Source organism: Mesocricetus auratus, unplaced genomic scaffold (genome assembly GCF_017639785.1).
Source record: "Mesocricetus auratus isolate SY011 unplaced genomic scaffold, BCM_Maur_2.0 Super-Scaffold_100006, whole genome shotgun sequence".
NCBI lineage: Eukaryota > Metazoa > Chordata > Mammalia > Rodentia > Cricetidae > Mesocricetus > Mesocricetus auratus.
Window position 1 is genome coordinate 78,659,694 of NW_024429190.1, and position 23,310 is coordinate 78,683,003.

Genomic DNA, 23,310 nt, shown 5'->3' on the forward strand with positions numbered 1-23,310 from the left:
CAATGACACAGGGGGGAAGAGAACACAGGTACCAGGGAGTTTAGGGGACACAGCAACGTTTGTGACAAAAAGTGTTCACCTAAACTGAGATCTCTCAACTCTTGTGCCAGCAAGCATGGGCAGCTTTCTACTTCAAGTGGCTGAAAAGAATTCAGATTCTCTACACTCTTATAGTTAGAAACAAATACACCCCAGGCTTGGAGGACAGCTCAGGGGCAGGATCCTGAACAATATACAGGAGATGCTGATCCCCTGAAGTGCAAACCAAATATCAAATTAAAAATGAACGGCAATACAGTTCCTAGCAAGGGGATTTTGTGTGCTAAGAAGAGGTCAGTTGGTCCTCACCTGTGTCACATCTGGAAATCTGTGCCTGTGTGGGAAGGGACACTGTTGCTATATTGCTGTCACCAAAGTATTCACACAGCGTCCTCTGGGTGGCTCGATGCTTCCATTGCCCATCATCTGTCACTGCTGCTCCATCAACCTCAGCATGAGCAGCCTGTGCTCAAGTCTCATCTAAGCTGCCAAATGCTCTAGCCTCTCATCTACCTCTATTGACTCAATCTGTGCAGACAATTATATGGAGTCTACACCACTTTGGTTTGGGGTTGAAATGGCTTTAAAGGGTGCATCACTTGCCAGAGGTATAAGGCTACATGATGCAGTAACTGATTTGAAAGATTCTATTATTCCTCTGATAATGTTTAGAATATTATTACCTAAGGAAAGCATCCTACCATTTAACTTGATAATTTGGAAACCAAAATCCCGGGGCTTGGAGATAAGGCTCAGCAGTTACGAACACTTGTTCTTGCAGAGGACCTGGAATTCAGTTCCTAGCACCCCAATACCCCTTAACAATCTCCTGTAACTCCAGATCCAGAGGATCTAATGCCTTTTTCTCACCTCCATGGGCATTCATATGATAGGTAGTTACACATGCAGGCAAACACCAACATACAATAAACAAATAATTAATTTAAAAATATTTCACAATTCCTAGCATTGCTAACACACACACTTTTTCCTTCATGATACTGTTCACTGTTGAATAAAATGAATAACTCATTTTGACGAGTGAAACTCACCTGTTTACAAATCATGTCAAATCTTTGGTTGTCAAAGAAATCAGACATAAAAATACTCCTTTTATGGTATAGAGTACAAGAAGAAAGACCATAGTATTTGGAGCAACAGACAGTATAACTCAAATGGAAAGAATATTCACATACACTCAGGGAACAGTGTTTCATTACAGCCAACAACACACGACCTTTCAGTATTCAACAGAAACTCAATGCCTGAGAATAAAATAACAACACACTAACAGCAGAACTGACTTCAAACTCTGGTTGGACAGGGCCAGGGATGTAGGTCCAGGGTAGAGTGTTTGCCCTCTAGTGGCCAAGGCCCCAGGATCAGTAACTAACACAGTAGAATCATCAACATCATGAATAAAAATAAATAAATAAGTGATGGCTCAATGAGCTTCATTTCTGTGTGATATTCAGTTAAAATAACAGACATGATGATCCTTGTTACAGAACCAGTTTAAAGAGAGGTAGAAAGTCACCTCCTCCTAATTCCCAGGGGAGTGTGAACATCAGTCCAGTTAGTTTTTGTGTGTGAACTGAACTTTTTTTAGTAGCTACTGCTTTCACACATTAGACTCCAATAAGGGGAGAGCCTCCCATGGCAGATTCATCTCTCAGGCAGTAGATGGACAGGCTCCCTCAGAGCTTTTCAATAGCTTAATTTCCTTATCTTATGATTTCAACTATAGATCAACCTTCTTTCCCCTCTCCAGATATCTCCACCCCTCTCTATTTTAACTTTCTCCAAGTCCATTCTCCCATCTGATACACTACAATTTCATCTCTTTATCCTGTTACTGTCCATCCACTCACAGGAAAAGTTGCATCTGGAAAAAAAAAGCCTTTTCCTCCTTTACTCAGCCCTGTACTTGAAGTTGTAGGCTACACAAGTGAATTAAAGTAGACAGATGTGAGTAACTCCAAGGTGTACTGAATTATCATTTGCACTCCCTGAATTAAATATCCTACTTGGATTTGTCATTATAGTTTTTTTAAAATAAAGTCAATCCATAAAAACATTTTCTAAAAGTATAAAGTAAATTGGGTTCTACGTGCTTTATTGAATATTTCTAAATGCCAAGTAGAAAGGAATGGACAAATACATGGAAGGGAGTAGAAGATGAGTGTGACCCTGAAGTAGACTCACTCAGAGTCAAATTGCTCCCAATGGAGTTTTCGACAATACAATTAAAATAACTCATCACATTACCTGAATGATAGTGACCCATGAAAAGCCCAGTAAAGTTTTGAAGGAACGACAGATGATCCACCATAGCTGCTGCCAGAAAGGGGTGACACATGTGATCTTCTCCAAGGCTGGGCTCCTACCATCCTTCTGTTCCCCCAAGAGTAGATCCAGTTCAGTTCTTATTCTGCTGTATAAGGAGGACTGGGCATACATATTGGCTAATTTTTTTGTGACTTGTTGCTGTTTCTCAGAAATCTCTTCATATTTGTTGGTTTTAGGATAAAAATGGATAAAGACAAGAAACAGTTAAATAATAATTTAACTGATTTTTCTGAGACACTTGTCATGAATAACATATAAATTATGTATCATTTTTTCTGTAAGACAGTCTCATATACCCTAGACTGGCCTCAAAGTTGCTATGAATCCAAGGATGACCTTAAACTTCTTCAGGTCCTCCTGTTTTTGTCTCAAGCTCTGCCATTACAGGCATGCACCTTCACACCCAGTCACGCAATTTTCAGAACCAGACTCAAAGTTTTGTGCGTGCTAGGCAAGCAATCCACAGGCCGAGCTTCATCTTCAACCCACTATATTCGAGTCTTCTAAAATTATTCGTGGATAATTTCCTCACAGATTGGAACTGTCCCTAAGTGACATGACTACTGACATCCCAGGGACACAGCTAACTGAATGGCCTTTTCCCAACCCTGATTCTTAACAAAGTCATCTTTACCTGAAGCATCTATACTTCTTAACATAAAAGTCTGCTCTCTGCTATCTGCTTCAAGTGAATGTATATACAAATGTATATGTAAATACACAAACTTCCAAGTACCTTGTTTAAAAAATGTTATAGACAAATCCAGGCAAGGTGACACAGCCCTGTGTCTTAGTTAGAATTTTTACTGCTGTCATGGACCACCATGAACAAAAGCATGGTGGTGCATCACTGAAGGAAGTCAGGACAGGAACTCACACAGGACAGGAACCTGGAGGCAGGAGCTGATAAAGAGCCATGGATGTTGCTGCTTATATGACTTGCTCCCTATGGCCTGCTCTTCCCATTTTCTTGTAGAAACCAGGAGCACCAGCCCAGGGACAGATCTTCACACAATGGGCTGGGCCCTTCCCCATCTATCATTAATCAAGAAAATGCCCTACAGGCTTGCTGACAGCCCAATTTCATGGAAGTATTACTTTAACAGAGGTTCCCTCCTCTCAAGACTTTAGCTTGTGCCAAATTGACATGAAATTAGACAATTTACCCTATAATACCTGTACTTGAGATATGGGTGAGAAGGGACACACATTCAAGGCCAGTCTAGCTACAATAAGCAAACTATCTAAAGCAATATAAAGAACAATAGGACAAACAGTGAGTACATTTACTTTCATAAGTTATATAAAAAACACAAAGCACAGATAACATGGCTATTATCTAATTTGAGGACACTGAGCTAACATAAAAAAGCTCTATTCTAATGAACCACAGTTGTGTTTTTATGAAATCAGTTAGGCAAAATTCTGACTCTAGAAGACTCACATACCTTCTTGGTCATCTCCCTCTATGCCTAATATAGCAGAGAAATCTCCAGTAGTAATGTCTAGGAAGAAGTGTCCAGGGTGGTTATGGAAAACATAGTCGAAACCTACAAAGAAGATAGGTCATGAACACAAACCTGAGGACCCTCTTTCAGAGACTGGGAAAGGGGAGGGGAGACAACTTCTACAGAATCTAGCAACTTCTTCCTCCTTTCATCCCTTCCTCCACTAATCTATCCTTTCCTATTATATATACTCTCATACCATTTAAAATATCTGATTCCCAGTCTAATATATATATAATATATGTATTTACACATTTATGAATACATATGTATGTTTATGTGTATGTTATATATTCATATGTGAACTCTTTCTATGAAAGTGATTTGAATGTGACCTACATTTTTATAGGACTCAAAAAAATCACAAATGTTTACACAATTTTTACTGACAAAGATTAATCAAAAACAAATAAAAAGTTACAGACAGCAAATATTTAAATCTATATTTAGAGTCAAAGGAATCATCCATAAATCTACTCATATTTCAGATAAAACTGATGGCATGAAGGACTAAAAAGTCTGCTGTCATTGAATCTTATTCTGAACAAATCAGGCAGACAAAAACAGGAGTCACAAAAGCCAGTCTTGATCCACTATTATAGCCTCCATCACAGCCTAACTGGGAAATGCAAACTTACTGCTAAGTTACATGATATCTCCATCTCCTCAGTCAGATCACACTAAGGGAAAACTGAAAACCACCATCTGCTATGTGAGCAAGAACACGAAAGCACTGGGCCTCTCCAAAGTTCTTCCATGAGGAATAACTGAGCCTGGTGCCCACATGTTAATCAAGAGGGTCACCTGACCAGGAAGCAGAACAAGTGGCTCAGTAAAATACTGTGACACAGGTGACACAGAACGGGAGAAAGAAGAGAGGCCTGAACAACAAGCCCATGCCTCACAACTAACATTATCCTGTTACCACATTAACCAAAGGTATCTGAAACGGAGAAACCAACACACTGCATGTCTGCAGGAGGATCAAGGCACATTCCTGAGAACCCCTGTTCTCCTCCCAGATCCCGTGAAAGGTGAATGAAGAAGCTCTCACAGCAAAAGCCAGCCATACCTTCCGATATGAAGGGCTCCAAAGCCTCCTGTGCAGGGCCGTGAAACATGACTTTTCCTGAGGCCACTAAGGTGAGACTATCAAAATAGCTGAAGATGGAGCATGGGGGCTGATTGATGGAGAAGATGATTGTCCGTCCCATCATAGACATCCTAAGTTTAAAGAGGGAAAAGCCATAAGTCAGTGGACAGAGGAACCTTGAAATTTTCAACAACATGTTTTATTCCTGAAGTTATACTCTTTGTTCCCACTTCAGCTTGAATTTTCCTTAGAAACATATATCACTTGTATTATGCACTCCATAGGAAATAAACTAAAGCTTTTATTTAAAAGATTTGGACTAGATAAACTAAGCTGTGGTGGCCCAAGCCTTTAGTCCCAGCACTTGGGAGGCAGAGACAGGCAAATATCAGACTCTGAGGCCAGTATGGTCTACAAAGATACAAAGAGAAATTCTGTCTTGAAAAATAAAAAATAAATAAGTAAATGAATGAAAGATTATGACTTCCAACAGGTGGAGTGTCAGTAGTCCAGGGTCCACTTGAGTGTTACTGACAATGAAAATCCTTGGCTGTCTTCTAGACACTAAGTGGGAATATCTGGGAGTCAGTTCAAGGAGTCCATATCATGAACAGGCAGCCCAGGTGATGGACAGGTTCACTCAAGATTGAGGACCAATGACAGAGCAAATATTACAACTATTACTGTGTGCACAATTTTCTCTAATCATTTACTTTCTGCCTCTTCAGGAAGTGATTTTCACTATTCTCAAAATGTGATTTACATTCCTAGCCTCGCTCTCCCTGCTAAACACTTCAGTAAGAACCTCATTTCAATCTTCACAATATCGGCATGAGGCAATTCTAATATAATTTCACCTCTGTGTTGATAGGGCTTAAAATGTCAAGCAAAAGACCAAGGGGGTCACAGTTAGTGAGGGGATAGCCTGGGATTTCATCATTGGTTTAATTCCATGATAGGAAAAAATAAGTTCAACTACCATTTCAGGATGTCACATCTGCCGTTAGGAGAACCAATATCAAAAACAGTATTTAAACATGCTATGAAAATATTTTACAAAAACTGGATATGGTGGCATATCTGTAATATCCTAGCACTTGGAAGGATGAGGAGTTCAAGGCCCACCTGGGTTTCATGAGACCCTGTTTCAAAAAGACAAACCGAAAGAATGAAAGAAAGGGAGAGTTTGAAAGGGAGGGAAGGAGCAATTAAGATGGGAAGGAAGGTAGAGAGAAGACAGTAGGAGGGAGATAGAGGAAGGAAAGGAAAAAAGAATGAGAAACTGATGTGTAGCGCACACCTGGAATCCTAGCATTTAGCAGTCAGAGGCAAGAAACTGAGATCAGCCTGGGCTACACAGTAAAATGAAAACAAAAGAAAACAAAACATGAAACTTCAAGAAAAGCATCTCAAAAGCCTATACTACGAGGTGTCAGGGTGTGCAAAGGCTGACTGCCTCACAGACAATCAGGCCAGGCAGTGATGTCAATACGGGAGGAGCAGAAACAGACAAGGATTTCTTGTAAGCAAAATAGACCGGCAACACCAACTGAAGGTAAAACAGAGTGCTAAGAGGAGAAAGAACCATTTGTACACAGTGTGAACTAAAATGTCTATCCAAGAAACTATGAGAGCTCACTGCTACACAGCAAGGACTGTGTGTGCCTGAATGTGTTTGAGAAAGGGAGAAAGTGGGGAGAAGGGGAGACAGGGAAGAAGAGAGATGTAGATACTAAAAGGAAGGAGGGAGAGAGAAATAAGAGATGCAAAATTAATATAGAAAGAGATTGTCGGAAGAGCAGCTTAGGTGCAGGAAAAGTCCTGTCAGAAGCTGGAACATTAGGTGGATGTTAGGAGAGAGCTTGCAAAGGTTCAGAGCAGAGAGAAGACATGGCAAGAGCCTTCCTCAAAGTAAGGTCTAGACCTTGTCGAGGTCTGCGGCTTCAGTATCTCCTCCCACATAATTTAGTTTGGAATACATAGCAGTGTCAGACTCACACCTATGGGATCACACCTACAGACAGAATCAGACCTACAAAAACCTACAGGAATGGAAGATTTTTTTTACATGAAAGTAAAAATTTGTTTTAAAATATATGGATCCTTGTTAACATTTAAAAAATATGTATTTAGTTCCAGTGTTTTTTGTCTGAATGGATGTCTGCATATCCTGTGTCCTTGAGATATGTGGATGCAAGAAGACTGCACAAGATTCCCTAGAGCTGTAGTTCCAGATGGTTGTGAGTCACCATGTGGATGCTGGGAATGGAACCTGAGTCCTCTGGAATAACAACCAGTGTTCTTAACTGTTAATCCGTCTCTCCTGCTCTTGTCAAAGATTTTATTTAAATACATGAAACCATTTCCAAGGAAAGGATTGAAATACATTGTATGGATTTCCTAACAGATCAAATAAAAACATAGTAAACCTCTCAGTTAAGGGACTTCTTTGTTCAAAACTGCGATTGATTAAATACTTAGAATAATGAGGAATACTATTATAGGCCATTGTATAAAATAGGAACTTAGAAGATAAACATTTCCACACAGAAGGTCATGTTAGCTTCTGAAGAAACTAACACAAGAACAGAAGTTACTAATGCATGTGAAAACGGGTTGTTAGAGACAAGATAACTGGAGAATATTGGCACAACTGCCAACTGGTTTCCATGGAGAATATTAACAAGCCACAAAAGGAAAATTGCAGTTTCATATCGTATAACCCAACAACTGCCTACATGATTAAAAGATCAAGATTCAAGCCAGGGAAATGAGATCGTTCAATAGGCAAAGGAACTTGCTTCCAAGTCTAAAGACCTCAATTTAGTCCCTGAAATCCTCTGGGTGGAAGGGGAAAACCAAGTATCTGGAGTTTTCCTCTGACCTCTATAGGAATGCTATAAACACACACACACACACACACACACACACACACACACACACCATAAATAAATAAATAATACATACATAAATGTAAAATTTTTTTGAAAATATTCCTACCATGGAGGGTACACTCCCTGGTGTTGGAAACGAAGGAGAACACAACTTATCAGAGCCTGAGTCTGCTCCCAGAACACTAGGAGAAACCACAGGTAAGATGACTCCATGCAATGCACTAACACTAGCCATGAATGAGAAACAGAGATAGAGAGATGCATTCCATTTTGGAAACTGAGCAAGAACTTGATCTTAGAGTATCTTGTAGCAGGTAGGAATGGGGACAGACAGGGAAAATGGAGACACATGGGGAGTCTACAGAGTAGAAGGTGGCAAGTCCCCAGTTGTTGACTTCCTCAATGGGGAGGTATAAAGATGAAGAGATCTTGACTATGAAGTTACAGGCCAGAGTGTTTAGGGAGATGAACCATGATGTCAGAACCAAAGTACAGAGAGAAGATAAGAAAGAGAGTACAGTAAGTTCCATTTTCAGGATCGTAGGTCATGGGAATGAGTTAGCCCTTACATGGTTCTTGGAATTCTTTAGTCAGTTGGAACTCTTATTATATTTTGAAATCCTTACACTTTTTCTATAACTACTTCAGTCACAGACTTCTTTCCTTAGAGAAGAAAATGTCATTCATTTTCCTTCATTCTTCCCCAGATTCAGGGCTCAGTTCTTAGGAATCATGCCTCAGCCATCACACTCAGGGCTATTCCCACAGACAATCCTTTTCATTCTATATTTGAAACTACCCAGAATCCACCATTTTAAAGCAAAGGAACCCCCACACCTCAGGTTCCTGCTGACATCTTCACGTCCTATGGTACAACTGTACAACCTTCTCCATGATGCATTGCTCTTATCTAACTAAGTAGTGTTTCCACATGCCCGCCAAGGAAAACCTTAGTCCTTACAGTGGCCTGTGTGTTCTAGGCAATCTACACCCAACCCACCCAACCCTGGTCACTCCAATTGTGAATGTGGATGGCTGAATTATGTTCTTCCAAAGACTCTTTTGTGGAAGACCTCACATCTAAGAACTTGGAATGTGGCTATAATGGAGATAGAGTCTTTAAAGAGGTAATTAAGTTTAAATGAGATTACTAGTGTGTGCTAATGTAACTGGTGTTCATTTAAGAGATCAGAGCATAGACACATGAAGAGGGAGAGGACACCATCCACAATCAGTGACTTGGGCTTCAGGAGAAACAGCCTGTGAATACATTAATGTGTGCCTTCCCGATCTAGAACTGTAAGAAATTTAACACCACACAGTCTGTAGTGTCCTTGGCAGTTAACTAGCAACTTTCAATCTCCTCAAGTCACTGGGAACAAGTCCACCCTGTCTCTCTAATATTCTAGACACATCAAACATGCTTATTCAGAGAACCAATGAGTTTTCCCTCCACCCAGCACTCTGTTCAGCTCTCACTCACTCACGCCCAGTTCACTTGTCACATGCTTGAGTGTCATGGGGACACACTATTTAAAGCAGGGCTCTACCTTCACCACAGCCATCTTTCCCTATGCTTTTCTCTCCTTGTTCTCAATATGTATTCCTTGTTAATGGAAATTTCCTTCTAATAAACAAGGAAGAAATTGTGTTCCTTACTTCTGAATCTCCTGTACCAAAATGCACACAAGTGCCCAGGTATTGAGTGAATAAAACTAATGTTCGGTACTTACCTTCTCAGGGCTAAGATGACATCAATAGTATTTCTCAAGTCTAAGTCAGTGGTGGGGTCATCCAGGAACAAAATGGGATGCTCGGTGACCAGCTCCATTGCTATACTGGTTCTCTTCTTGAGCTCCTTAGATCTAGGCTAAAGCACCAATGACTGTCATTATCAACAGGAACAACCACAGTCATTATCATTTGGTGAACTAGCCTGTACTAGAAATAAAAGGTTTCATTATATCAATACCCTAGGAGCAGAGTGTGGGCATCTGGGATAAGAAGGAGGACTTTCCTCTTTTCTAAGGGAGTAGAAAGAGATTCAGATCAGAGTTGACATGAAGCCTGTGACAATTACTGTTTTTCTTCATCAAGTCACATATTCAAGGACAATGAGTTTGACAAACTCCCAGACTGGCACAGTAACAAGGAAGACAGGACAGGAGAAGATGAAGTATCTCTCGCAATTTAATAGTCATTTATCACCCTCCTAACAAACTCTCTCTCTCTCTCTCTCTCTCTCTCTCTCTCTCTCTCTCTCTCTCTCTCTCTCTCTCTCTCTCTGTGTGTGTGTGTGTGTGTGTGTGTGTGTATCCCCACCACACACACCTACACAAATATACACACAGTACCCAAAACAACACACACACACACACACACAAGCATTCATGAGGGTGTGCAAGGACACACACACAGAGGCCTCTTTTGAAAGTTATCATTTAAAACTTACATTGAAATTTTTGCAATCTATTACATTTCATGACTCCAAAAAGGTATCAAATACTTTTATATGTTGACCATTAAAACAAGTAATTTAAGATGATGACTGGTTATTCTTAAACATAGAAAGAAAGTATTATTATAAATATTATCCAACATTAATAAACAGAACCAAAGCACACAAAATTCCATCATTAGTGAAAATAGAAATTGTGGTAAATGTCAGCTTTTCTATTGTTCTTCCCAACAGGACAAACATCTCATAAATGACTGCCAAGGTGTATCATGGGAGTCAAGAGCCAGTATCTTTCCCCACTGTCTCTAAGGTGCAGCCTTCACAGAAGTTAATCTGTGGTGATGTCTTTCTTGCATAAATAAAGCCTGTCTGGGGATCAGAGAATGAAGTTTGCCACTAGCTAACCATAGCGGTTTGGAGGTCTGTACAGATAGGAAGCAAGTGATGTAGCTGCGCAGAAACTGCCACTAGCAGACCATAGAGGTCTGGAGGTCTGCATCGACAGGCAGGAAGTGACCTAGCTGGGCAGTAACAGTATATAATCAGGGACAAACAGGAAATCACTCTTTTCTCAGCAGAGATCCTTAGGAGGTAAGGTGTGCTGTGGCTTGCTCCCTCACTTTGATCTCTCATTATTTCCCTCTATATCTGACTCCAGTCTTTAATTATCTAGACCAATTAAGGACTCCTTTTACATATACCAATGAGAATCCTAGTCTGGGGAGACTATTTTCATCCATACTCCCACTTGTCTGCTCAGCAGACATCTACACATAATCTTCTCAATGGGTTGCTGTCATGTGACAGGCTCAGAGGACACAGAAAAAGGAAGCAATCTTGATATTCTAATCTCTAAGCATGTAACAAACACAGTGCCTATGAGATTCTACAAACAACGTAAAATAAGAACATTTGGAGAATGTGAATGGTTATAATCCTGACAGGGCTGAAGATATCAAGAATTTGTTCATCTTAGTTAAGTGGGGGAATTGTTAAGATAAACAAATGTCTTTCTTTTTTGAAAATTAAGAAAAATAGAGTATTCAGGAATTCAGGATTACATAATATTCTTTTAAAATATGTCAGTAAGAAACTAGTTATATGTGTGGTTCATATCTTGTCTATTATCCCTCCTGATTCTGCACAAATCCTCATAGGAGTCTCTAGGTCTATTTGGTGTGGCTCTTGCTCATCTGTATCATTAATACCTAACACAGAAAATGACATTAAATATTGACAAAAGATAAGGAGAGTGAAGGCATAAGGATATCCTAGGTTTCCATCTAGTTGCTAAGATAAAATGATCTTACAAAAAGTATACAAGGAGCAAAGGATTTTATTTCTGCACATTTCAAAAGTATAGTCCACCATTGCAGGGAACTCAGGGCAGGAAGTTGATGGAGCTGGTTGCATCCAGTCAAGGGCACAGAGAGTATGAATGCATGCATGCCTGACAGTGCTCAACTCACTTTCTCCATCCTCATGCCACCCAGGACCCAAACCCAAAGCATGATGTGGCCTATGATGGACTGGGTCTTTCCACATCACTTAACTTAATCAAGACAATCACATACAGAGATAGCCACAAGGCAACCTGACTACAATTCCTTCTAGACTCTTTTAGGTGATTCTGTGTGATTCTACAATGGGTCAACTTGACAGTTAAAATTAGCCACCACAGACAGGATGAGATAAAATCACAGAGAGAAAGACTACAGGAAATAACAGGCACCAAACAAGTAAAAGTAAATGCTAAAGAGGCCAGGTACAACCCTGCAGGGATATAAATGTAGAGTGAAACACAGAGCCAAAGTTCTTCAGCTCACATCCTATGTCGGTCCAGAAATATAATCTGAAACAACAAAGGAGCAAGTCTTGTGTGGGAAGAGACAATAAATGGAAGAAAGCCCTTGTCAAATTCTCTTGAGACTTGAGTTTAAAACTCAAGGAAGAGGAGGTTTATGTAAGGAACACACAGAAGTGGCCATGGGAAGAACACTTTTTCCTGCCGGATCACACTCTACTCCAGGCTTTACCATTGCTAGAAGGTTTCCCAGCTTAATTTTCTCTTTACATCAGGTAACAAGTCACTCACTCATAGACACAGAGAACAGACACCTTGACCACACACATTGTAGGAAACATTATCCACACAGGGATTTTTTTTATGCTTTGAGAATTTCAGGATTTTTCTTCACAATACCTTGACATGTGACTTCTTATCCAGATGCAGGAGTTTAAGGACATCATTAATTCTCCTTCTTTTGTCATCTCTTGTTATAGACATTGGAAGTCGAAGAGCTGCTGAGAACTCTACATTCTCTCTCACAGTCATTGTGTGCATCACTGTGTCATTCTTAAAGTGGAATTTTAATTAAATACAGTTATCAGGGAGACAACCAGTCTAACCAATGTAACTAATCCTCATACAAACAATACTCTATCTAATACTCTACTGAATAATAGTCTTTCAATGTTACTAGTTTCATTGATGCTATTTTCACCACCCTTCCATTTGCCTTCCAAGTAGAGATCAGGGATTTTGATGATGGCTACCTGCAATTTTTTGCAGAAAACATGTAAGCAGTGGAGAAAGATGGAGGAAGGGTAAGGTTGGACAACAGCAGTCCTTTGTATAATTGAATCACAGCTGCAATTACTAATACTGTACCACAGATATCACACTCCAACCTCTCCCCATCTTCCTATTTAATATTTCCAGCCTCGGGCTAATGAGGCAATAGGAAAAGCTGGTGTAGAGAAAGTTGTGCCTATACATGTATCATATGATGAACTGGAATCACACAAATATACAAGCTGAACATCTGACCATACAGAGGCAAAGGAAATCTAAAATTACAAACCCACCAACACTTACTTGTGGGACATAACCAGAAGTACATTTGAAATTAGCAGGACGAGGTTTTCCATTTATCAAAATATCTCCTGATAATCCACGGGGATCTTTCCTTGCAGCTAAGACATTTAGTAACCTACAGAAGGTTAAATATGTTGTGTAGTTTACTATCTCTCTTCAGTCACAGCTATCACCATTCAGCCACTCAGAATAAAAATTATTCATGTCAAAAGTTTAGCTGAAAAAACACACACAGCAGTCTGTTCACTATGTGCTCTAATAGAGCCCAGAATTATGAATGAAAGACACGATCCACATGAACACCCAGCCCCCTCCTGCTATCTGACCTTGGGTGCTAAAACAGGTAATGTCTTTCTGTATGTTGAAAATTAGGCCTGGTAATGCTTTGTTTTCCCCAGAAACTTCTCCTTCATTGTTCTAACTTTAATATTATCTCCCAAATTAAATACTAGTAAGACCCAGCAACATATGCCAATCGGTCTATCATTCCTCATCAGTAAAATTACCTGTTAAGAGTTTCTCTTGGTGGTAGAAAATGAGAATGCAACATCCTGCACATTATCCACAGCACATGGGACAGACTCACACGTATACACTCACACAATACTTAGATAACTCCTACAGAAGTGGTTTCATGGCATGGAAACTGGATGCAAAAGGCTTGCACTTGCTTTCCATTATACTCACAAAGATCTGCTCCCGTCCTGAGGTCCTATGATGGCATTGAGGCCAGGTTTCATGATCCCACTGCAGACACAAAATCAAACTGGGTAATTTTTCTATTTAAAAATATTACTTTAGTGTCTACACTGAATATTCTAATGAAATTGAATAAAATTATACAAAGAAAATAGAAAATACTCATAGAAAAGTAAACTATTAATAGAGGTCTATTATTCATAAAAGATGTCAATTGCTAGTGGGGACTCACCAGAAAATGCCTGACGTATCACAAAATCCCTTAATTATTATTTAAATGACTTGGTTTATTTGAAATATGTTGCATCTAAGTCAGTGTTCCTTGAAACAAGTAGTAGGTTCTCATCAAGACTCCATTACACATACATACAACCTGTATTTATCATGTATGTAATAGCCTCTTGTTAATTTTTGATGATCAGTATCTTCATATAGTCCTGCTTGCTCCCTAGTAAATCTCTTCACATGAAAACAAGAGTCAAGTGATGTCAGTGGATGTGTCCTTATTATTAAAATAGAATCAAGTCACAGTCAATGCATCTTTTTTTTTCAAGACAGAGTCTCTCTGTATTGTTTTGGAGGCAGTCCTTGAACTCGCTCTGTAGACCATGCTGGCCTTGAACTCACAAAGATCCATCTGCCTCTGCCTCACAAGTGCTGAAATTAAAGGCATGCACCACCAACGCCCATCAGTCAATGCATCTTAAGTAGACATCCAAACACTAGAAAGAAGTGCTCCACAGGACAGGAGAGCACTGCCAAGTTTAGTACTCAAAACAACAAAACAAAAAGACCTGACTCAAAACAGAAAAGCTAAATGCAGACACACAGAATAATTCCCTTCCCTGATAAAGAGATTAGAATATGCTTGGATTAGAGTTGGGAGTCATCCCTCATGGAGAGGACATTCTCTATTGATGAATAGGTACAGCACAAATACAAGTTATGTCATAAAACTGATTCAGAATAGTTAGTATCCATATTGAAAACAGATATTTTTTATAGAAAACTTAGCTCTGTTCCCATTTGGTTTTCCATATCCAGACAATGTGTCAATCATCTGCCCTGCCCATTCCCCTCTTTTTAAGAAATGATAGAGTTTGTAGATGGAGAAAGAGAAGCATTCTATGCCCAAGAAGAGAGTCAATGGTTGGGGTAGGGAGGAAGACGCTATGCTGACTGAGCTGAACAAATTCTCATTGTGTTTGCTCTGTCCTTAGATTTGGTTGAAAGCATGCCTTCTCTATTTTATGAAACAGTGTAGAATGTTGGTTTTAGCTCTTTGTACCTTCTGATGAATTTTGAGCAAATACATTAGGACCAGACTTTCTGCTATTGGGACTTCCTCATTGTTTCCATCTCATCACTTGTAACTGCACCAGTCAGCCTGTTATAAACTCTCAGGTCAGTTTTGGGAGTACATTTTAAAAATATATATGAGGGATAGCCAAGCTTGCTTGTGTTTTCAAAGAAGCATTTTTTTGTGTTATTAATCCATTATATTGTTCTTTTAGTCTCCATCTCATTAATTTCACTGTGATCTTGAATCTATATGTATGAATAACAAGGTGAGACTGGGAAATGGTTCAATGGGTGAGGAACTTCCTGTGCGAGGTTGAGAACCTAAGTTAAACATCCAAAATTCACATAATGTTGGGTACATTCATGGGCACCCATTGGCAGAGAGATGGGAGACAGAGACAGGAGAATCTCAGGATTCTTGCAGGCTGCTAGCCTGGCACATACTCTCAGCGGACAATGAGAGACTCTGTCTGTTACAGTGTAGAAGGTGCACACTAATGCTCAAGGTTGTACTCTTGTAGCCTTGTACTGGGGCGTGTCAATGTATCCACACATCTGCACATGTGAACATGCACACATGTACCTTTATACACACATACACACAGTAACACAAACACACAAATGCATATACAATATGCACAATAATAACTATAGAGAATTCTACGCTTGTTGAAAAAGTTGTTCAATATACTTGTCTCTTTAGTACATGCACATACCTGATGTTTGATAGTTTTTCTATCTCACTAGATTTTTTACAAAATGGAAAGCCACTCTGCACTGTTTCTTGATAGCTGATGTTATGAAAACTTAGCACAGCCTCTCCAGTCAATATCTTCTGGTCACTGGTCTCCATTCCAGTAATGTCATTGGGATTTCTTTCTGTCATTGGGATTGTAGCTGTGTCATTATTGGAAGACATATTGACAAGTTCTTCCTTCCTGTAGAGGGAACAGCAACAGTAAGTTGATGGTCTACATGAACAACATTATGACACAGCACAGCACAATTACAGAATGTATTAAACTGTGCAGCCACAGGCTGATTCCTTCTAAGTGATCACTACAGGTCGCTGTGATTACCTAAGGATTCAATGATAAGCAGACATAACTGAGTACATACACCCCCATTAGATATCAAATTCCTAAGAGACAAATGAGTCCAACTGAGTATAATATGAATGTTGGTATTCAGAATTAATAAAGGATGAAGGGAACAGATGGGGTCTTATTTATCTTACTTCAAAAGCATATTATTATATTATACAAGTTCAGAGTCAGAATACATGACAACCATTACCACATCTCTTATGCATATAATATATACATGACCATGAGGTGTGTGTGTGTGTGTGTGTGTGTGTGTGTGTGTGCAATGCACACAGCATATGCACATACATAGAGAGCTATTCTGGAACAGACTGGTCAAAATACACAGTTGGTTCAAGGTTTGGTGTCAGTTCTAGATATAGAGGTGGCTTAAGGGGCCCATTTCTTCAAATCACAGAGCTGATTCCAGGCATAAGGGGAGTGAAACATTGTGAGTTCAAGTGAGCCACGTCAATTTGGGCTGATCATGATAAGCAGAAAACCTGGGGACAGAATTGAGAATTTGTTGCCTTGTATCTAGTCCTGATGATGGCTCAGAGTATGATCCAAGTGAGGGCATTGTAGAGCTCATGGCTCTGGTATCTTGAACAAACACACAAGTATGTTATATTGTACAAGTTCTTCAAATATCCATGAGTCTAGGTGTTCCTGGCTTGATATGTTTATATTTCAGAATAATTTATTTGTACTAATAAGTTGTTTATTAACCTATGTTTATTGTCTATGCTATGCTAGACAATTGTACACATAAGGTAAAGTCATTTTGCCTCAGCATTTGCTTTTCAAATGAAGCAAACCACTGTTATATGAAATGGAGTCACTCATGGCAAGGCACACTCTGAAAACTACTGTCCTATACAATACAAGGAACACAGGTGGACACAGTATGACCTTTACGTGCCTCATGTCTCACAGTGCCAGGAGCTCTACTCTCTGAGTTTGAGCTATGGTGGGGATCCAAAATCATCACAAACTTGTCATGGTGCCCTGGGATGCACTGGTTGGTAGGCAGCCTGAGGGACAGTAGTGTAGGTGGGAGTGACTGACAGACACACGCCTAGCACAGGCTGTGGAGGCATGAGGACAGGCAGCCCTGCCTCCTGTGACCAGGGATGATGTGGCTCCTGTGGATGGATGACTGCTGAGCCTGAGAGCTCTGAGCAGGTGCTGGAAGATTCTTTGGCTTCTGAAGCTGCCTCATGCAGTTGTTGGTCACTGTCTTAGTTAGGGTTTCTATTACCGTGAAGACACCATGGCTGTGACAACTCTTATAAAGGAAATCATTTAATTGCATGGCTCACTGATAGTTCAGAGTTTTAGTCCATTATCATCATGGTGGGACAAGGTGGCATGCATGCACACATTTTGCTAGAGAAGTAGCTGAGAGTTCTACATCTTATGCAGGAAACAGGAAGTAGTCTGTCTCATTCATATATGAGGCTTCAAAGCCCATCTCCACAGTGATGCATTTCCTCCAACAAGACCACACCTACTCCAGCAAGGCCTTGCCTCTTACTAGTGCCAATTCCTTTGAGAGCCATTTTTTAAAACTTTCACAGTCACTGCCGAGGCTTATGTGCCACTCCTACACCCACAGGGCCATTTTACAGGCTACCATTGATGTGGTTCGTGAGTGTCATTGCTAGATAGTCTGGACTGTTGTTGCCTCTCTGCTTTGGAAGTTTCCTCATGCCTTCTAGTTCCATGAAAGATAGCCCTCAGGGCAGGGAAGGGGGGAGGGGGAACATCCAAGTCAGTTAGAGCTTAGGGACCTCTGGGCACCATGTCTGAAGAACATGGTGTCTTCAGCAATGTGGAATTAGCACCCACCTCTGAGTAATAACTAAGGGAAATAGCAATAGACTCTATGTCTTAGGAGTGTCTTACAAACCTTGTCAACAACTTAAAAGAAGACTTTTCCATGTCTGGTATTTATTTTGTGTTTTTTAGGGAGTCTTTGGGAGCTCCATCAGCCTAGATGGGAAATGGTCATTGCAACTATGTGTGTGTATGTATACACTGAATTGTGCGCTTTATGGCTTTTATTGTTTTAGGGAAATAGTTAATAGTATGATTCCTTGAGGTTATTTCATCCATCCATATTGTTATTTTGCATAAATTCATCCTTCTCCTGTGTTTACCTCACTCCCCTTTCCTTAGGAGAATACCTTTTCTCCTATCAAATAAATTGTATCTAAAAATATGAATCCTTCACCAATTTGTGTGTCATCCTTCCACAGGGGCCCTGCTAATATTCTCTATCCTTCCTGGTTTAATATCATACCACACTCCCATCAATAAAATCTCCAGGCACTCACAAGTCCACAAACTTCAGTGTTAACTGTGCCGTTTTTATCAAATGGACTCAGAAAACTTCTCCAGAATATTCTATGTAATCTATGAGCTCACATCCATCTCAACAGCTCATCCATTTTTTGCCAAGACAGATCACATCTTATGATGTAAAGCAAGTTTTTAACAAATAAAAACATTAATTTCTTGTATCCTACCAGATCATAATCTCAATAGATTGAGTCTTTGATAAACTAAACTCATTCTTGATTACAGCTTGAAGAAGCTGTTCAAACAAAGAAAGAAATAAACAGGAAGAGAAAGTTCACACCTGCACAAAATTAAGACTACTGAGATAATCTTACCAATAGCATTATACAGAATCAGGAATAATTCATATTAGGTCCTCTAAATACAGGATACAACCAAGTGCAACCTTCCCTCAACTATTATTTAATACAGGACTTGAATCCCCACAGAAATAAAACTACAGAGGTTGTGGGAGCCCACTGGTGACTCAGTTTCCACCTGGAGTCTAGTCTGATATAAGACATTAGAATCAAGCTTTCTTGTTTCAGTCTTCCAGAGAGCCGTGAGAAAGTTCTGGTTAAACCCACAGAAAGGAGCATATTATCTAACTAACAAGCTTCTGATGCCAGCCAAAAGGCACATAGAGATAGGGAATGAAGATGCTTGCGGCTAGCAGGACTCATGTGGTAGATAGTGAACCTGGCTGATCCTCAATTCAAGGACTTGTGCAGGGAGCTGGTTAACTGTGCTGCTCTTTCTTCTGCTTTGCCTCTAGTCTGTAGATAAGCAGGGTCTAAATTAAACTCGTGCTGTTCGGTGTACTGTAAGGCATGGACTGAGCAGTCCTCCCGAATCTATCCTTTGTTCCTGTCTTTGTGTCTTTACCTGGCATTTCTCAATCCTCCTGGCCCTACTCAGGTAACCCAGCTGACTAGTTGGAGCAGGCTGCGAACAGAGACAGAGAGAGAGAAAGACAGAGAGAGAGAGAGAGAGAGAGAGAGAGAGAGAGAGAGAGAGAGAGAGAGAGAGAGAGAGAAACAGGAAAGGAAAAAGTCAAAATACTCTGTAAGCGAATGAAATGCTTCTATGTTGAAAAATCCCACAAGGCTGGCAGAGTACTTCCCTAACATACGGTTTGGTCCTCTGAACTACATCCCAAGAAAAAGGCCTTGAAAGCCATTGGGTTCAGCAAGGTGTCTCTGCAGGTGAACAAGCTGGGTGAATAAGACTGGTGATCTTAATTCAATTCAGGAGCATCACAAAAAGTTGTATATAATGGCATGACATTGAATCCCAAAACAGGGGAACTGCCTGTAAGCTGAAGGAAAGCTCACCTGGCGTGTCCAGAATGGAAGAATGTCCAGGAGAGGTCATCTCAAGCTGGAATAGCAGAACTGACTTACAAAAGTTGTCCTGTGATCTACACACACAGTGTAACACATACACACACATAAACACACACACATGTGCACACACACACATGAACACACATGAATACATACACATGCATACTCACAAATGCACACATAGGAACACACACCTCATACACATGAACATACAGACATCACACACACACATGCAAACACATGCACAAACACACACACCACACACATGCATGCACACACATGTACACACACACACACAGAAACACACTGTAAAGACTGACAGCAGTTGTGCAAAAGCATTTCTGCATTTAAATAAGCGGAGTAGGTTATGGAAACCAGTTTGTATATCGCTAAATGTACACGTATTCACAGAATTGTACACTGTAAGATGGTGAGGTGTGAGATGCTAATTATACTATAATCAAGTTATTCCTGAGGAGAAAAAGTGTGATGTCAAAGTCATCTAGACTATTAATTTTTGTTTCACACCATGAAGTGAGCTGAGTAGTAATCTTCAGTGAGGAGAAATTTAATTTTCTATGTGCCATCACAACTTTGTGGGGGGTGGGGGATGGGGGGTGGAAGGGTGGATGGATGTGGGTATGGAAGATAGGATTTCCATTTCTTTAATTTTCTTAATCTATCTTAATCCTAATTAATTTTCTCAAGCACCTGATTCTGAGACTTCCTACTTCTTGCACTTTTCAAATACTATCAAACTTTAATCAATAATAGTCAATAGAATGTCTGGGGTGTCAGGAAAGCTGCCCCAACCTGGTCACACAGTGTTCAAATGCATTAGATGTCACGTGGTACTCCCAGAATATACACACAGTGGCTGTGAGGTTATTAACAAATATTTAAAGAACACAAAATTCACTTAATCCATACAAAATCTTGGTTTATCTTAAAGACCTGTTCGTCAAGAGTGTCTCTAACACTCAGGGAAGGAAATGACAACTCAGGTTACCTTGGCAGAGGCACTATGCTGGCACTATGTGATGGTTGCAGGCATAGCCTTCCTTTGAGTCTCCTCCACATCCCATATTAACACACACAAGAGTTGTTCGTTCTCAAGTAAGTCCAGGAGAAGCTTCTCTGAAAAGCGACTATGTTTCCCCTTCTTGTTTCTGAGCTGTGAGACTGATCAGCCCCTTCTCTCTATGGTCTCAAGAATGGAACTTAAGGGGCTGAAGAGAAGGCTCAGCAGTTAGGAGCACACACCACTCCTGCAGAGCACCTGGCTCCCATTGCCAGCACCTACATAGGGGATTTCCAACTGTCTGCAACTCTAGTTCCAGGGGATCCAGTGCCCTCTCTGTCCTCCACGGGCACTTGGTATACATGCAGTGAACTTACACACATGCAAGGAAACATTCATACACATCAAATAAAAATGAATAAATCACTGAAGCGTAACTGAACTTAGCATTGAGGGCCCCTAAATGTATCTTGTGCATTCCGATGTTCTTTCTCACAACAATTCTCCATTCTACATCAATTTTGTTTTTCACTTATATTTATCCTCCTTTCAAATGCTTCACAGATACTTAGGCACAGTCAAGTGCAGGAAAAAGTTCTGCTGTGTATGCATTTTAATACACATCGATGGAAGAGAACGTACTGGTGGAGAGGTACATGTCAATTCCATAAGAAGGGCTCTTCCATGGAAATGCACAGGCTTGGACACATAATGCTTCATAAATATGTTACTATTAAACTTTCCCTGTTTATGAAACTAGACAAGCCAATTTGTTTCCAGTATTGCATTTGAAAAGAAGATAGCATTATAGACACACAATTCACTGAAAGATTTACAGTATAGTTGTTTTAACTTTATTTTCTCTGTCCTTTCAAACTGTTTCCTGACTATCTGAGTAAGAGTTGTAAGAAGTTGGTGAATATCTGCATAGCAAACTAGAGACTTTTGGGCATGTTTTACATCATGAAATAAAGAAAAAGAATGAATTGTTCAGTTCCCTTAAAATACTAGTACAACAAATTTCCTTTTCACTGGTGGTAACTTCCCTGCTTGATAAAACTTTTAGCCACCCAACATCAACTTTATTTACCTTCACACATTTAGAGATCAGCTATTGTACATCTTCAACCTGCCCCAAACACCATACCCTCCCTCTACAGACAGATGACATGACCAGTAGCTTGCATTTCACACTTTCAAATTAAGCTAATAGGATTTCCCAGCCCTGTCCACCCACACTCACCAGGGTCAGATGCAGGGGCCCAGTCAGCTTGTGCACAGGATGAGGGGAGACTTGCAGCTCTGGCCTGAGGCTCAGACTTCTGCCCCACAGCTTCCAGGAGCCTCTGCTTCCAGGCCACCTCTGCTGCCAGCCTTCAGGGGGCGGGGACCTGAGCAACTCCCTAACAGAAGAGGAAGTGGAGCACCAGGACTGGCTGTGTAGGGGAGGAGGCATGGAGGAGGGGCACTTTTGGGTCAGGGAGGGGCATAGAGTTAGTATGGTAATAACAAAATGGGACAGAGTAAGAGGCTCAGAAATACATTCATGAATTAATTATCACCTGATGTATACCCAGAGTGTCAAGAACACAGAGACCAGAAAGACATCAACTTCAACAAACAGTGTTAGGGAAACAGGGCATCCACCTGAAGAAAGGATCCACGCTACACAGAAAAGTCAGTCAACAAGATCCCAATATATACAAATCATAAAAAGTAGACTAGAAGAAGCAGAATGCTGGTTGCCAGTGCCTGGAGGAGGGGATACTTCAGAAGATATTGGACAAAATCCATAAAATTCCAGTTGTATAAGAAAGGAAATGCACAGGAAGTATAAAAGACTGAGAAGAAAAAAAACAGTTTCTCAACATTTATCTTGACAATGGCATTTTTAGCTATTACACAAAAAGTACAAGAAACAAAATAAAAAAAAAACACACAAGTGGAGTGGAATCCAACTAAATGGCTTCCTGCCAGGAGAAGAAATAACCAAGGAAAGTAGAAACCAGAATGGAAGAGCAAAGTTTGCAAACCACAGGTTTTCAAAATATATAAAAATATTATGTAACTCAACAGCAAAACAACTCAAATACCCAATTAAATATGAGAAAGAACTTGATTAAATATATCTCTAAAAGAAAAGCACAAAATGGCTGGTAAGTTAACGGAGAGATAGTGAACATCATTATCTTCAGGGAACAGGAAGTCAAAATTGAAATGAAGAATCATCAGAGGTCTTTAGGTGACTATCAGTACAAATACCAAAGATAACAAGTTTTGAAGAATATAGAGCAA

At 40.1% G+C, this 23,310-nt stretch overlaps 1 protein-coding gene and 1 non-coding gene across 2 annotated transcripts in view; both read right to left on the bottom strand.

The window, feature by feature from the left end:
- LOC101844671 (ATP-binding cassette sub-family G member 3) overlaps positions 1-22,363 on the bottom strand; it is a 43,783-nt gene extending 21,420 nt beyond the window's left edge. The window contains exons 1-9 of the mRNA XM_021230825.2: positions 22,259-22,363; positions 15,937-16,158; positions 13,907-13,966; positions 13,220-13,334; positions 12,545-12,697; positions 9,617-9,753; positions 4,969-5,120; positions 3,837-3,938; positions 2,308-2,543 (exon numbers count right to left, since the gene is read on the bottom strand). Of these exons, the coding sequence (XP_021086484.1) occupies positions 2,308-2,543; positions 3,837-3,938; positions 4,969-5,120; positions 9,617-9,753; positions 12,545-12,697; positions 13,220-13,334; positions 13,907-13,966; positions 15,937-16,139 (1,158 nt within the window). The 5' untranslated portion in view covers positions 16,140-16,158; positions 22,259-22,363. The remainder of the gene's footprint in view (positions 1-2,307; positions 2,544-3,836; positions 3,939-4,968; positions 5,121-9,616; positions 9,754-12,544; positions 12,698-13,219; positions 13,335-13,906; positions 13,967-15,936; positions 16,159-22,258) is intronic.
- Positions 18,522-18,626, bottom strand: LOC121140999. Its single transcript, XR_005877963.1, has one exon. It is a non-coding gene; the product is annotated as a U6 spliceosomal RNA (small nuclear RNA).
- Positions 22,364-23,310: the final 947 nt, after the last annotated feature.